Raw genomic sequence first — 13,645 nt, 5'->3', positions numbered from 1 at the left:
AGGGGCTAGGGTTAGGGTTAGGGGGCTAGGGTTAGTTAGGGTTAGGACTGCACTCAGTTGACCCCCCTTTCCCCTCAACCAATCAAATCACGTGATTTTCTCTCAGCCAATCAGAATCTTCCGGGCTATCTAGGCTGCTTATACTACTCCTGCTCATTTTCGGTGTATATCATCCGAAAAAGCCAGCACAAATCCGAGTGGTCTTCGACTCATCAGCCCAGTGTCAAGGCCTATCACTGAACGAAGTGTTGCTTACTGGACCTAACCTGACCAATGATTTTTTAGGAATTCTTTTACGTTTTCGTCAAGGATCAGTAGCAGTGACAGTTGACATTTAGCAAATGTTTACGGATTCTATATTCGACCAGATCACCGCAAGTATCTACGCTTCTTTTGGTACAAAGAAAACGACATGAACAAAGGCTTAGTGGAGTACCAGATAATGGTACTGGTATTTGGCAATACAACTTCACCTGCAATTACAACTTATGCACTCAGAAAGACAGTGGAAGAAAGTGACAGTGATGTGAAAAACCTTATAGTGAAAAACTTTTACGTGGACGACGGTTTGCTGTCAACTCAAACAGTTCAGGAAGCAGCAGATTTGATAAAGAGAACTAAGAAGGATTTGGCAGAAAAGGGAAATTTGAAATTTCATAAGATCGCTTCAAACAGCTTGGAACTAATGAATCACTTCCCTATCCAAGACTTCTCAAAGGAAGTCCAGGATATCAATTTCACAGAAGAGTACTTACCATTTCATCAGATCCTTGGACTAACATGGAACTTACAAACTGACAGTTTTATGTTCAATATGTATTTAGAGACAAAACCGTTTACAAAACGAGGTATTCTGTCAGTGATCAACAGCATATTTGACCCGATTGGTTTCATCGCACCAGTGAAGATCAAAGGAAAAATGCCACATTTGTTTTCTTTACATTAACATAATCATGATTTACTTATATTTCCCTTGTGAATTATTATTGAAAAATATATATTATAGGTGCTGCATAATCCAAAAGTGCTGCAAACCGTTGTCCAAATTGTGCGATTCAATGTACCATCAACTCGGCTGGATATGCAGGCATTTTAAAGATTCTTTTTAATTGTGACAACAAAATGAATGTGTTCACCGTATTCACCGAAGGACTGATTCAATAAATGAAGTCGATGAACTTCAAGTCAGACTTGAGCAATGAGCTTGCCTAGGATTTAATTGGTAACCCACTTGGAATTACTGCTTATATCGAGTTATAGTGAGGAATTATTATAGCACAATATTTATTCATATTGCAAATTATAATGCGTTTCACTATTTTGTAAATGAATGATATGGAGATAAGGAACAGTATTCAATCTCAAAGTCCATTATTATCAGCTACCCTGGATTTCAATCGTCTTCTGTAAGACTGGTCTACCAATGTGAATAGTGTGGTCTAAAGCAGCTATACGATTTCAAGCTCTATACACAGGTCGGCATCAGGAGTGTCTGTTTGATGCATAGGCTAAGATTTCATTTTGAAAAATTTCAGGATCTGCAGTGCTACTGTAGAAAAAGAATTAAAAGCACGTAACTATGAATTCAGAACTTCCGGTTGACGCATGGCGGGGTGAGTGTGGTGCTCCTGGAATATTTCTATTGTAAATACATTTTCACACGTCTGTCAGGCCAAAATGAGTAATATTTAATTAACAGTTGTATTTTATAAGAGATTTTTAAGGAAGCAAGTCAAGTCCAAAGATATTGTTCCTATAATCTAGCTTCACTAAGTACTACCCGTCACGCACGATTTTGTTCTGTTAACGGCCGCCAAGGAGTTCACTTTTAGTGCCCCTAAAATGGAAGTAGACAATAGCCCATCCAAGATTTGCAATCACAGTTTTGATGAATTAAAAAAACAATTTGAGGGAAAAGATCTTGCAGAATGTTTTGCTATTATGTCCATAGAAATCAACTGTGTTCGAGGAGAAGTCCAGGCCATAAAGCAACGTGTTGGTGACCTGGAAACGGTATGTGAAAACCTTAATCAGGACATTTCAGATATTCATCAAACGTCTTTTCCGGAGATAAAAGAGGCGCTTAAGGTTGAACGAATCGAACGACTCAAGCTGGAAATGTAGGGGGAGAAAATGGACTTTGGTTGTCCGGGGATTGAGGGGTCAAATGATGAACGACCAAGAGAAACAGAAAAGAAGGTGAGACAATTCTTGAATGATATTCTGAAATTTGATGAATCATTTGCAAAAACACCATGGTATAACGCCAACTTAAAAGCAGCCAAGCAGGCTCGTAGAAAAGCAGAGCGGAAAATGCGTGAAACCGACTTAACGATACACAAGCAAATTTACAGAAAATTGTGTACCGATTATTCAAAAGTGCTGCTGCAATCGCAGCAGGATTACTACTCTACAAAGATATTGGAAATTGGACACTTTTAGCTTTTAAACGAGATCTTAAGACTCATCTTAAGATAGCATACGACGTGTAATTTTTTATTTTGAACACGTTATCGAGTTTTATTGTCCTCGGACTATATATTTTGGGCACAACCTGTATTGTGTGAAATTTTTAATGTAATCTCAATTTGATCTTAGTCTAGCAGCTTACAATTTTAGCTTACTCTTATGTTAGTTACGATCTCTTACAATGATTTTAGGTTTTATGTTTTTATGATTATTGTGTTGTATTTAACTACTTGTATATCTGAAATAGTGTCTGTTCAGCGCCTTAGAGTAAATTTTTTTAAATAGGGCGCTATACAAATGCTATTATTATTATTATTATTAATAAAGCAGCAGCCCTTCGGAACCTCTCAAATTGAAGAACGCGGGAAACTGAGCTCCCTCGACTCTGTTTCAGATGGACGCGGTACTTAGAGAGATAGGTTTCAGAACTTAAGCAGAACAATTCCGTTCAAAGAGAATCCATGTCTCCATAATTACTTCTCTTTCCGATTGAAATTTAACCCGGCTTAGCCTGCACCAAATTCTATTTTTATAATATCAGACTGTCTCAGGTAAATCAACAAATGAAACTAAAGGGTCTAGTATCAGTGAGTAGTTTTCATTCAGGAATGATTCAATGGCCATGAATATTTTTGTTTTAATTTCGGACTGTCTCAGGTAAATGAAAGAAATGTAAAGAGCAATGTTTTAAGTACGATATATGCCGAATACAGAACTGTATTCGGCATATATCCAATACGTAAATAATTTCTAAAAGTCTCTGGAAAGATTTTAGGGTGATTTTTTTTTTGCTTTTTAGCAGTAAAATGCTTGTTTTTAACATATATTTGAGGTGCCAATTTAGTGCTGTTCAATTGTAACAACGGTTTGCCATACAAATCAAAATTGTATATTTAAGGTACATTGATACTTTGATAAGAGAGATAACTCTTAATGACACAAATGTCTATTATTCCTTTATAAATTTGTCAAGTTTAAGTGCCTTTTTTGTCAAATTTTGCCACGCAAGTCATGCTATAATTGTTTGTATTTTATTCAGCATATACATTTCCTTTGGAGAATCATAATAGTTGAAGAAAATTTTCATGCCAGTGAGCACTGAGCAGAGGGTTTATGAACCTTAAGCTTATTGGTAAGGTAACACTTTGTTTAATTCCAAATTTCTCTTGTATAAATTATCAAAATTGAACAAAAACGGAATGAAACATTCATGCCTCCATATACAAATATTCCCGCTTCTTAGAGAATGCAAATTTCATTTGAACCCTAGTTATAAGCATATACCTCAATATTTTGTAACACAGTTTTTAGGTCACCTGAGTAAACTCAGTAAAGGTGACCTAATGCTATCTGTTTTCGTCCGTCGTCGTGCGTTAACATTTGAACATTTTTAACTTCTTCTCTGAAACCACTGAATTTATTTCAACCAAATTTTGCATATAGCATCTAAGGATGAGGGGAAAAAAATGTGAATTTCATGGTCCCTGTCGCCTTGGGGGTGGGGCAAAAACCACCAAAATCAGTGCAATCTTTAAAAATCTTCTTCTTTACTCCAGGACATCAAGCAATCAAACTGTTTGTATGATTGTAATCAGCATTGAGTCCTCTACCAAAATTGTGAATTTCATGGCCCCAGGGTCAGGGGTTCTAGTGCTAGGGAAGGGCTAAACAGGTTATATAGTGAAAATGCATTATCTGTTTAAATTCTTCTTTTCTGCTCCTGGACATTAAATAAACTAGCCAATTGAATGGGTAAGTTGAAAATGACAGCCTTTTCCAAAATTGTGAAATTTATGGCCCCAGGGTCAGGGGTTCTAGTGCTAGGGCGACGCTATATAGATTATATAGTGAAATGCATACATTCTTTGAAATCCTTCTTTTCTGTTTGTGGGCATTATATTAAATAACCAAGTGCATAGTTATTTTGAATTAGACTGTCTTTTCTCAAATTGTGAATTTAATCCCCCCAGGATCAGGGGTTCTAGAGGTAGGATGGGACTATATAGATTATATAGTGAAATGCAAAAATTCTTTGAAATTCTTCTTCTCTGCTCATGGGCATTAAATAAACTAACCAAGTGCATAGCTATGTTGGATAAGGCTGCCTCTTCCAAAAATGTGAATTTCATGGCCCCAGGGTCAGGGGTATTAGTGTTAGGGCGGGGCTATATAGATTATTTAGTAAAAAAAGAATTATTTCTTTAAAAATCTTCTTCTTTGCTCCTGAGTATTAAATAAACTAACCAAGTACATAGTTATGTTGAATAAAGTTACCTCCTCCAAAATTGTGAATTTTATGGCCCCTGGGTTGGGGTTCTGGTGTTAGGGCGGGGCTTTATTGAGTATACAGTGAAAATGCATATATTCTTTAAAGCTATTCTTTTTTAAACCTGAGTATTTAACCAATGAACTATGCACATAGTTATGAGGAGGAAGGATGCCTCTTTGAAATTTTAGAATTTCAGAGTCCCTGGGTAATGGCTTCTTGTGTTTGGGCGGGGCTCTAATGTTTATATCGTGAAAATGCATGAATCTTTTGAAAATCTTTTCCTTTGTTGTTGGGTATAATGCCAAATGATCTTATATTTATGACAAAAAACCTGCTTCTTCCAAAAATGGTTAATTTCCTGGCCCCTGGGACAGAGGTACTTTGAGAGTGGTGGTGGTGGTGGGGGGGGGGGTTACATAATCTGAAATAATTTATTGCTTTGAAATCTGCACTTTGGTTTTAATCAACAGCATTGGAAAATTATATTTTTGAAAATTTCTAAAATTTTGAAAGATAAGGCCCCGGGGTCAATGGTTCCTGTGGGATGGGGAACTAAACTGTTGACCAACCCTAACACAAGTAGCCCTGACCCAGGGGCCCTGAAATTCACTAAAAGTGGAAATGCATTTTCTCTGTGTTACTCTGATCTACCTCTGGGTATAAAGTAACAAAAATAAGCATGCTGAGTGCATAATTATGATAAGCAATGGTGCCTCTTTCAAAATTGTAAATTTCATGGCCTTTAGTTTAAAACATGAATCAAATTCAATTGTCGGAAAGTTGTTGCATGATACTCAGGTGACCTATAACGCCAGTGGGCCTCTTGTTTAGGTTGTCGATACATATATTTGTAAAGATTGGAACTGTGTATGAATTGCTTATTAAAATCAAAGACCAGGTGTCGAGGTTTAAGTACCTGTGAACAGAGTATAGTAATCAAGCGTGAATCCAATGTCACTAACATCAGTTATTGCGTGGAGATTTATGTCGATGCATTCAGATTCAATTTCACAATATTTATACTCTATATCACTATATATAGTGAGCATCCCCTGCCGAACGGTCACACCCGCCGTGTGCTCCTTGTCATGATCAGGAAGTAACGGAAAATATCCGTCGTCAATTCAGTGTATAAATAATGGACTAACAATTGGTATGAAAAACGTCAGTCAGCATTTGACTCGATGAAAAATTGTATTTGCTGAAAAGGTTATTGTATCGACCATAGAACTTGCGAAATGACGTCTTTAAACGAGACTTTAAAAGATTTCTCTTGGTGTTCATCGTAGAATACTTGAGAGGCATTACAGAAATACTTCATTGCTCGGCGAAAATCGTTCAGACGTCCAAGTATCCCTCCCTCTCCCTCAATGTCTTCAATCTTGGATTGTACTTTTAATTTCCAAGATAAACCACCTCTCTGTATTACAATGACACAACTAGCCGAATTCAAGAGTTCTTCGGGTTTTTTTTCCATGCTTTCATACAAAGCCCAACAACACACTTCCTTTCATGGATGGACCTCCTTCTCAAATTATAGTTTCAAACATTGACAGAGTTGGCGAGGTCTGTAGTCTATCAACATTTTGAGAGCTACAGGATTATAAACTTTCAGACAAACAAGATGTGTTGTCTGTATCACCTATGGTTCCAAAGTTATGGCGAAAATTCGAAAAAGCTATTTTGAGCATATATGTCACAGTCAAGGTCACAAGGTCATTGACCTTGGTGTCTATTGAAAGAACTTTATTGGTGGATTATGCATACCAAATATGAAGTCTTTATCTCATAGTTCAAAAGTTATGGCGAAGGTCAAAGTTGACAACAGACAGACAAACAAATAAACAGACAGGACAATAACAATATACGCCTCGGATCTATCGATTCGGGCGCATAAAAAGAAATAATGTCATTTGTTGACCAACACTCCGAGCAGAAAGACGATCTCATTGCTTGGTCTAAAACAGTAGAAAACAAGAAGAAATCGGAATATGGACCGAGGAAACAGAAAATTACAGAAAAATGAGAGAAATGCACACGGTTCAGATGAGACTGCGGTGACCGGGTGAGTGTGTGGTAGAAGATACACCTGTAGATGTTCCTAGAAAATAAACATAATTAATGCGATTTAAAGGAATTAATAATATATTAATGAAAATAACTTTCAAAATTAAAAGTCAGCAGTGTATAGTATATAACAGGGCATTTCCGGTAAAAATGACGGCGTTTGCCGATGATTGCCGATGTCGTAACACTGTTTCTGTCTAAGAGTTATCGACCGTCGTAAACAAGCATGGCTCTTCGTCAACACGGCTTGATAGACGCTGGCATTATTCATGCCATCTGATGAGGGAAATATACTTAACAGAGGAAAGAACAAATGTTAGATTGATAGAAAACCATGATATAATAGTTTTGTTAGACAAATTGCTGCGTAAACATCTTTTCAAAGTAAAATACATACTTGGGTTTTTCCATGTTCTAAAAATAGCACATCTTTCGATGTGTAGAGAAAATGAAGTACTTTTTTTTTTATTTCTTTAAACTATGTAATATTTTAACAGATTTTCGTTATTTCTAGTCGTTTTTCAGTAAACATAGTAAAGAAACACATGGAAGTGTGCATCTATAATCATGTTAATTCGCTAAACTAGATCTAGGCCGCGGTTACAGCTATAGATCGGTACATGTACAATGGCATTCGTTTGCATAAAAAAAAATTCCCTGAGTTTTCTCTGATGAAAAAAAAACAATATTTTCTGGACATAGCAGATGTTTTTTTATTGTATAACTACATGACTGTATACTAAGGTTGTGTTTCCAAAATGAAAAAAAAAATCTTCCTGGTTCTAAATTAAAAGTTTAAAAAATACCCGTAACAGAGAGGAAATTAATAAAATAAAATAAAAAAAAAAAGATCAAAACTTTAAGGACTAAATAATTTTTACTATTATTTAAAAAAAAAAAAAGAAAAAAAAAATAGGGAAAACACATTTTGGTTTTTACGAGTTGATGGACATCAACTCAGTAATGCTACTGCTTACAATGTTGACCTAATTTTGACCAAAGAACACACCTCGTTTATTCAGTTCCTTCTACGATGAATTGTATCACATCTTGAGAAACTCTATATAAATAAAAGCGAACATATATATTGAAGACATGTCAATGTTTCTTTTTTGAAAGGAAATTTATTTCAAGTATAAACAATAACATTTTCATTGACATCAGACATGCCTTATTGTGTCGTTCCGACAAAAAAATAGTGCATTTTAAACCGCCGAAGAATGAAAGTGTATTTCGTCACTTCTCATATTCCTATATGTGCATATATGTCTTGTCGATTTTTAAAATTTTCAAACTAATTGCATAAAACATTGGTTAATTTTTCTGTTCGTTGGGATTTATACAAATGACACATAGGCCTAACATAGAGATCGAACTACTTTTTCATATTCATACGCACCATGCTACTTAAATTTGCTTTGTAAACAAAAACACGCAAAATCGGCAGCACAACAGTGACTTCAAAAGAAATTGACGGGACTGTGGAGGCTTACTAGGAAATTTTTAGAAGGTACGTAAATGTAATTACATGTACATTTAAGTATAGTTGCACGTGTTGCTCTGAAATATAAACTTAGCTAGTAGTTTATCGATAGGACTTCGTATGGTACTGACCGAGTAAACATTAGCGCCACCTTGTTTTTGCGGCTTTAGGGGCCTGATTCTATATAAATTTTTCTTTGTGTTTTTTTCCGCAAAAGTAGCTTCCATTGTAGTAATGAGGCAACTGCCTCACTAGAAATATTATTTTCAAGTCTTTGAAAACACAGAAAACAGCAGTCGTGCGACAGGACATGCCATTGAAATTTCGACTAGATTTCCACTTTCTTGAGAGAATCGGTCATGTTTTAGTGAAAATCGAATGAATATTTTTCTGCATGCAATGATACGAAACGAAATTATCCAATATAATGTTTCTATTTGTTGTATCACACGAAAAATACGATGAGAACGAAGCATCTGTTGGAACGACGCCATTTTTATTTTAGCCAGGAGCGGATCAAAATCCACCACATGCACCTGTTCATAATAAATCTGGAATAAGTTATTTTAATTGATTTATGTTTACTCATATCGCTTCAGAAAAATATAGACCACTTTTTTAGTGTAACATAACAGGGTGAAAGTGTCTTATTTATTTATTTTCATTATAAAATAAAAAAAATATTCATAAATGGGAATATGTGAAAAAAAAAATACAGATGTTCTGGATGACATGCGAGTACAAAAGCATCCTGTGTCATACAACTATGGAATTAACAATTTGAGATGTAAAAAAAAAATAAAGATCAGATTGAGATTTTGATGATCTTAAAGATGCATAATTGATGATGTCAAGGGCTCAAAAAAGAAAAAGACGACATTTTCTGGAAAATATCAGGTTCAAAGAAAAATTGTCAAAGCAAGTCTCAGCTATTACTTGCATTGCAGCAGATATGCATAAAGCATCAAACAATTTCTCAGAAGATAGTAGAGGTAGACAGTGTACGTGTTGCTAATGCACTTGTAAGCATTTTGTATAAAGAAGTGGTTTGAATTCCTACAGAGGATTGGAATTCAAGTGATCTTAATTTATTGCTTTGGAAAGATAATGATTTTCATTTAAGATGTCATAATAAATAAAATACCCTTCAAATCTTATTTTATATGTTGTTTTAATTTAGAATTTAAAATTTGTTATTTTTCTAGAAGTACATGTATAAACCATAAGGGCCAGAGCATAATGATTCCTGGAAGGATTTGTTTACGAAACCTTTTTCATTGCTTCTGGAGGTTTGTTGGTTAATTTCTCATTCCGGAGAAATTTAACTCCATCACTACCATGTTGGGGGTTCCCTAATGCCAGATGACATCTCCAGGAAAGCAAAGAGGTACTTTTAAAATGTCATAATAAATAAAATACCCTTCAGATCTTCAATTTTACTTATTATTTATATGTCGTTTTAATGATAATGTAAAATATTTTATTTTTCTAGAGGTATACACCACAAATGGCAGAGCATAAAGGATGGCTGGGAGATTTGATAAACTTACTGTTGTAGGAGAACAATTTCAAGCATTGATGTATATTAGAAAATTGTGCTGTCAGTCTTTTGTATGTTGGAGGACAAGCTTCCCCTTGAAAACTGGAACAAATGTGAAATGAAGAATGTGTATCTTTATATTGAGAACTTTTCCTTGTAAAATCACCTCTGGGAAAAAGTTTATTTCATATCAATTTATTCTGTTCATTATCTGGTCTAATTTCATATTTGTAATTGTTTTGAAATTGCATGGCGAAACACATTTTTGCTCACCTGAGTCAAAAGCTTAAATGAGTTTTTTGATCCGATTTCTTTGTTGTCTGTTGTGTTGTAGACTTGTTACAACTTTTAATTTTTGTTCAAATGATACCCCTTCCCCCCTGGGAGCTTGAGACCATTTATAAAGTTAAACTTCTCAAAATGGAACTGATATCTTCTTTTTTTCAAGCCGAGATACTCAGGTGATGTACAAAGTATGTACTTTGTAGTGACATCAATTAGAAGCAATATCATTTTTAAACCGCACTTTGATAGCAGAAATTTTATTTTCAAGAAAATGTTGGAGGCATATGTTTATATATATCATTAATTTCATGTTTGAATTTCAAAACCGATTTCAGCTACTACAATTTACATTGGAAAAAAATGCAGTTGTCCAACTTGTGTCTATTGTGTGTCATGAAAGAAAAATCTTACAGCTTATTGTGATATGCAACAAATATTTTACCGTGACCATGTGTTTTTGCAACAGTTGTAAAGTGTATATGCTCAAGAACATAATTATTAGTTTTCTCCTGTAGCCCAAATATAACTGTGTTAGTACTTTGATTACTGAAGCATTTATTTGTAAATCAGGGTCCTGTGTAAAACTTCTGATATTAAGATTACACACATTTTGCATTTTTAATGCTCGTTACACTTGTGAGAAAATTATGAACAAAATTGTGTCGGCGACTTTCTCTTTTCTAAAAAAAATCATTTTCTTGTATTTTACTGTATATTGTGCTTTTACACATTCAAACTGGAAGACTGCAATGTTAAAAAAATCTTATATGATAAGTATAACAATAGTAATTGTCAAATTGATAATGAAAAGTATTTTAGGTCACTTGAGCCGAAGGCTCAAGTGAGCTTTTCTGATCACATTTTGTCCGTCGTCCGTCCGTTTGTAAACTTTTCACATTTTCGACTTCTTCTCAAGAACTAATGGACCAATTATAACCAAACTTGGCAAAAAGCATCCTTGGGTGATGGGAAGTTTAAATTGTTAACATGAAGGGCCAAGTCCCCTTACAAGGGGAGATAATGAAGAAAAGACAAAAATATGTGGGGTCAATAAAAATCTTCTTATCAAGAACCTCTGGGCCAGGAAAGCTGAAACTTATGTGGAAGCATCCTTGGGTAGTGTAAATATTTTATTGTTAAAATCATGACCCCCGGGGGTAGGGCGGGGCCACAATAGGGAATCCAAGTTTTACATAGAAATATATAGAACAAAGCTTTACAAATCTTCTTCTGAAGAACCACATGTACAGGGCCAGAAAGCTGACTTATGTGGAAGCATTCTTGGGTAGTGTAGATATTAAATTGTTAAAATCATGACCACCGGGGATAGGGCGGGGCCACAATAGGTAATCCAAGTTTTACATAGAAATATATATAGGAACAAAGCTTTAAAAATCTTCTTCTCAAGAATCACTGTGCCAGGAAAGCTGAAACTTATATGGAAGCATCCTTGGATAGTGTAGATATTAAATTGTTTGAAAACATGACCCCCGGTGGTAGGGCGGGGCCACAATAGGGAATCCAAGTTTAACATAGAAATATATAGAACAAAATTAAAAATCTTCTTATCAAGAACCACTGAGCCTGGAAAGCTGAAACTTATGTGGAAGCATCCTTGGGTTGTGTAGATTCTAAAGTTTTAAAATCATAAAAGGGAAGGGGGTAGTGGGCATCATAGGTAAAGAAAGAGAGGGAATCTGGTAAAGAACTGCATCACCCAAGTTACTCTGGTGAGCGATGTGGCCCATGGGCCTCTTGTTTTAAAGAGATATTACTTTTGCTGTATCCACATTAAGGGCATTTAGATATTGTTGTACCATGATACACTGTAGGTATAAAAGAGCGTTTCATTTCATTTTTTAAAATAGGGCACTAATACACAATAAATGTTTAAATATAATGTAAAAAGAATTGCTTTCCTTATTATTTCACATGACATTATTTCTTTATGGGATTTAATAATACAGTGCATCATCTCATGAAATTGACATCAGAAATCAAATGGAAGTCTAAATTTCTGCAATTTTTAAAAGGCAATTTCATTTCCTTATCAGTAAAGCAGTGTTCAATTTATAAGCTTGAACAACCATCAACTCGTATCAGTACTTTCAGTACTTTGATTTAATCTAGGTATTTATTTCATAGAGAAAAAATAGATGGGGAGGGGGGTATCATAATTAATATTTATATTAGATTGATTTCATTTTCATGATTTTTGCAATTCTCTGTACATATGAGGAAAAAATACCATACTTCTTTAACTAACATAAGAACAAGATTACATGTACATTTTTTTTTCTCCGAGAATTGTTCTTGTACAAGTGTATAAATAAGGTTTTTTTCAAGGTTAAAAGGTCAAGGACATTGTTAAAAATGTCATAAGGCTTATCTATTTATATTGTTTTATACACTTATCAATATATAAGTATGGCATAATCATACTAATAGTGTTGAGATGAAAAGTTATATTTGTGTGTCAGCAAACGGATACTAAAATTGGGGGTAGGGGTAGTAAATGCTTAATTACTCCAAAATATCCTGGTAAAAAATATTTTATGTATTTTATTTTTGTACAACATTGATTAGAGTCATTTTCTATCAAAGAAATTTTTAGCCCACTCTTTTCTTTTTTTTAATTAAAAAAAATTAAAAATTAATTATTTTTATAAGAAATACACACTTAGCATTGAGTAACGTATTTTAATCAGGAAATTTTATTAATTAATTGTAACTTTTGAAAAAAAAGTCTTTTATTATGAAGCGTCTATGTTATTTTTGTTCATCTAAAGTAAAATTACAGTCTGAAAATGAGTTTATTTCACAGAATCCCTCTTCTGGTATAACACACCCTTCACGGTTTTCTACAGCGGGGGTATGACTTGAAAATACTACTTTTTTCAGATATGTCTGGACAAAACTTAATGTAACTTTTGAATTAAAGCCTCAAAACACTAAAGATAAGGAAATATAAAGTAAAATTTCATTCTTCAACAATGCTTGTTATACATCTAATACCTTAATTGATTTTTTAACTTTCTTCTTAGACTTTTGTAGCTTGATTTCTAGCAAATCATCAGTAGACTCAAAATCAGCCTTATTGGTACAAACTTTTCTATTCAACTTGACCAAAAAATCCAAGTAATTATTCTTTTAACAAATATACTACCTGTATAGAAAAAAATAACAAAAACAAAAAAAATTATACAATAAAAATCCATTTAAAAAAATACAATTTCATTTATGCAAGTAACATTAAAGGTATTTAAAAAGTTAAAATTTTAACTGTCCAAAATTTTATTCTCAGTTTTATTCATTTGAACAGTAAGGTAGAGACTGAAAATTTGGACTGACGTCTACTACCCATCTCAGACCAGTCCCACACAACGTGATTCGGTTTTTTTTTTGCTCCGACTTCGGCAGCTCGTTTCAATAAATACAGGCTGAAATAAATTAGCTGCCCGCCTCAACTTTATCCTTTGAACATCCCTTTAAGTGTCTATCACTATAAAACTTTCCTTTCTTACCTTTAAAA

General features: G+C 34.2%; 1 protein-coding gene and 1 long non-coding RNA gene across 2 annotated transcripts; both read left to right on the top strand.

Moving 5' to 3' along the window:
• Positions 1-412: 412 nt before the first annotated feature.
• LOC134240570 (uncharacterized) lies at positions 413-946 on the top strand. The gene has a single exon (XM_062722658.1). It carries the CDS (start codon positions 413-415, stop codon positions 944-946), a length of 534 nt encoding a protein of 177 aa, XP_062578642.1.
• A 7,282-nt stretch (positions 947-8,228) lies between these two features.
• LOC134240572 (uncharacterized) lies at positions 8,229-10,009 on the top strand. The gene is made up of 3 exons (XR_009986471.1): positions 8,229-8,315; positions 9,494-9,675; positions 9,781-10,009. It is a non-coding gene; the product is annotated as an uncharacterized LOC134240572 (long non-coding RNA).
• Positions 10,010-13,645: the final 3,636 nt, after the last annotated feature.

The sequence above is a fragment of the Saccostrea cucullata genome, unplaced genomic scaffold (genome assembly GCF_032062105.1).
Source record: "Saccostrea cucullata isolate Sc308-1 unplaced genomic scaffold, CSIRO_AGI_Scuc_v1 ctg2899, whole genome shotgun sequence".
In the NCBI taxonomy this organism is placed as follows: Eukaryota; Metazoa; Mollusca; class Bivalvia; order Ostreida; family Ostreidae; genus Saccostrea; species Saccostrea cuccullata.
Note: the sequence above shows the minus strand (reverse complement) of the source record. Positions and strands in the feature narration are given on the sequence as shown.

Excerpts from the sequence above, each read along its gene's own strand:
- LOC134240570 (XM_062722658.1), top strand. The coding sequence starts at position 413 with ATGAACAAAGGCTTAGTGGAGTACCAGATAATGGTACTGGTATTTGGC.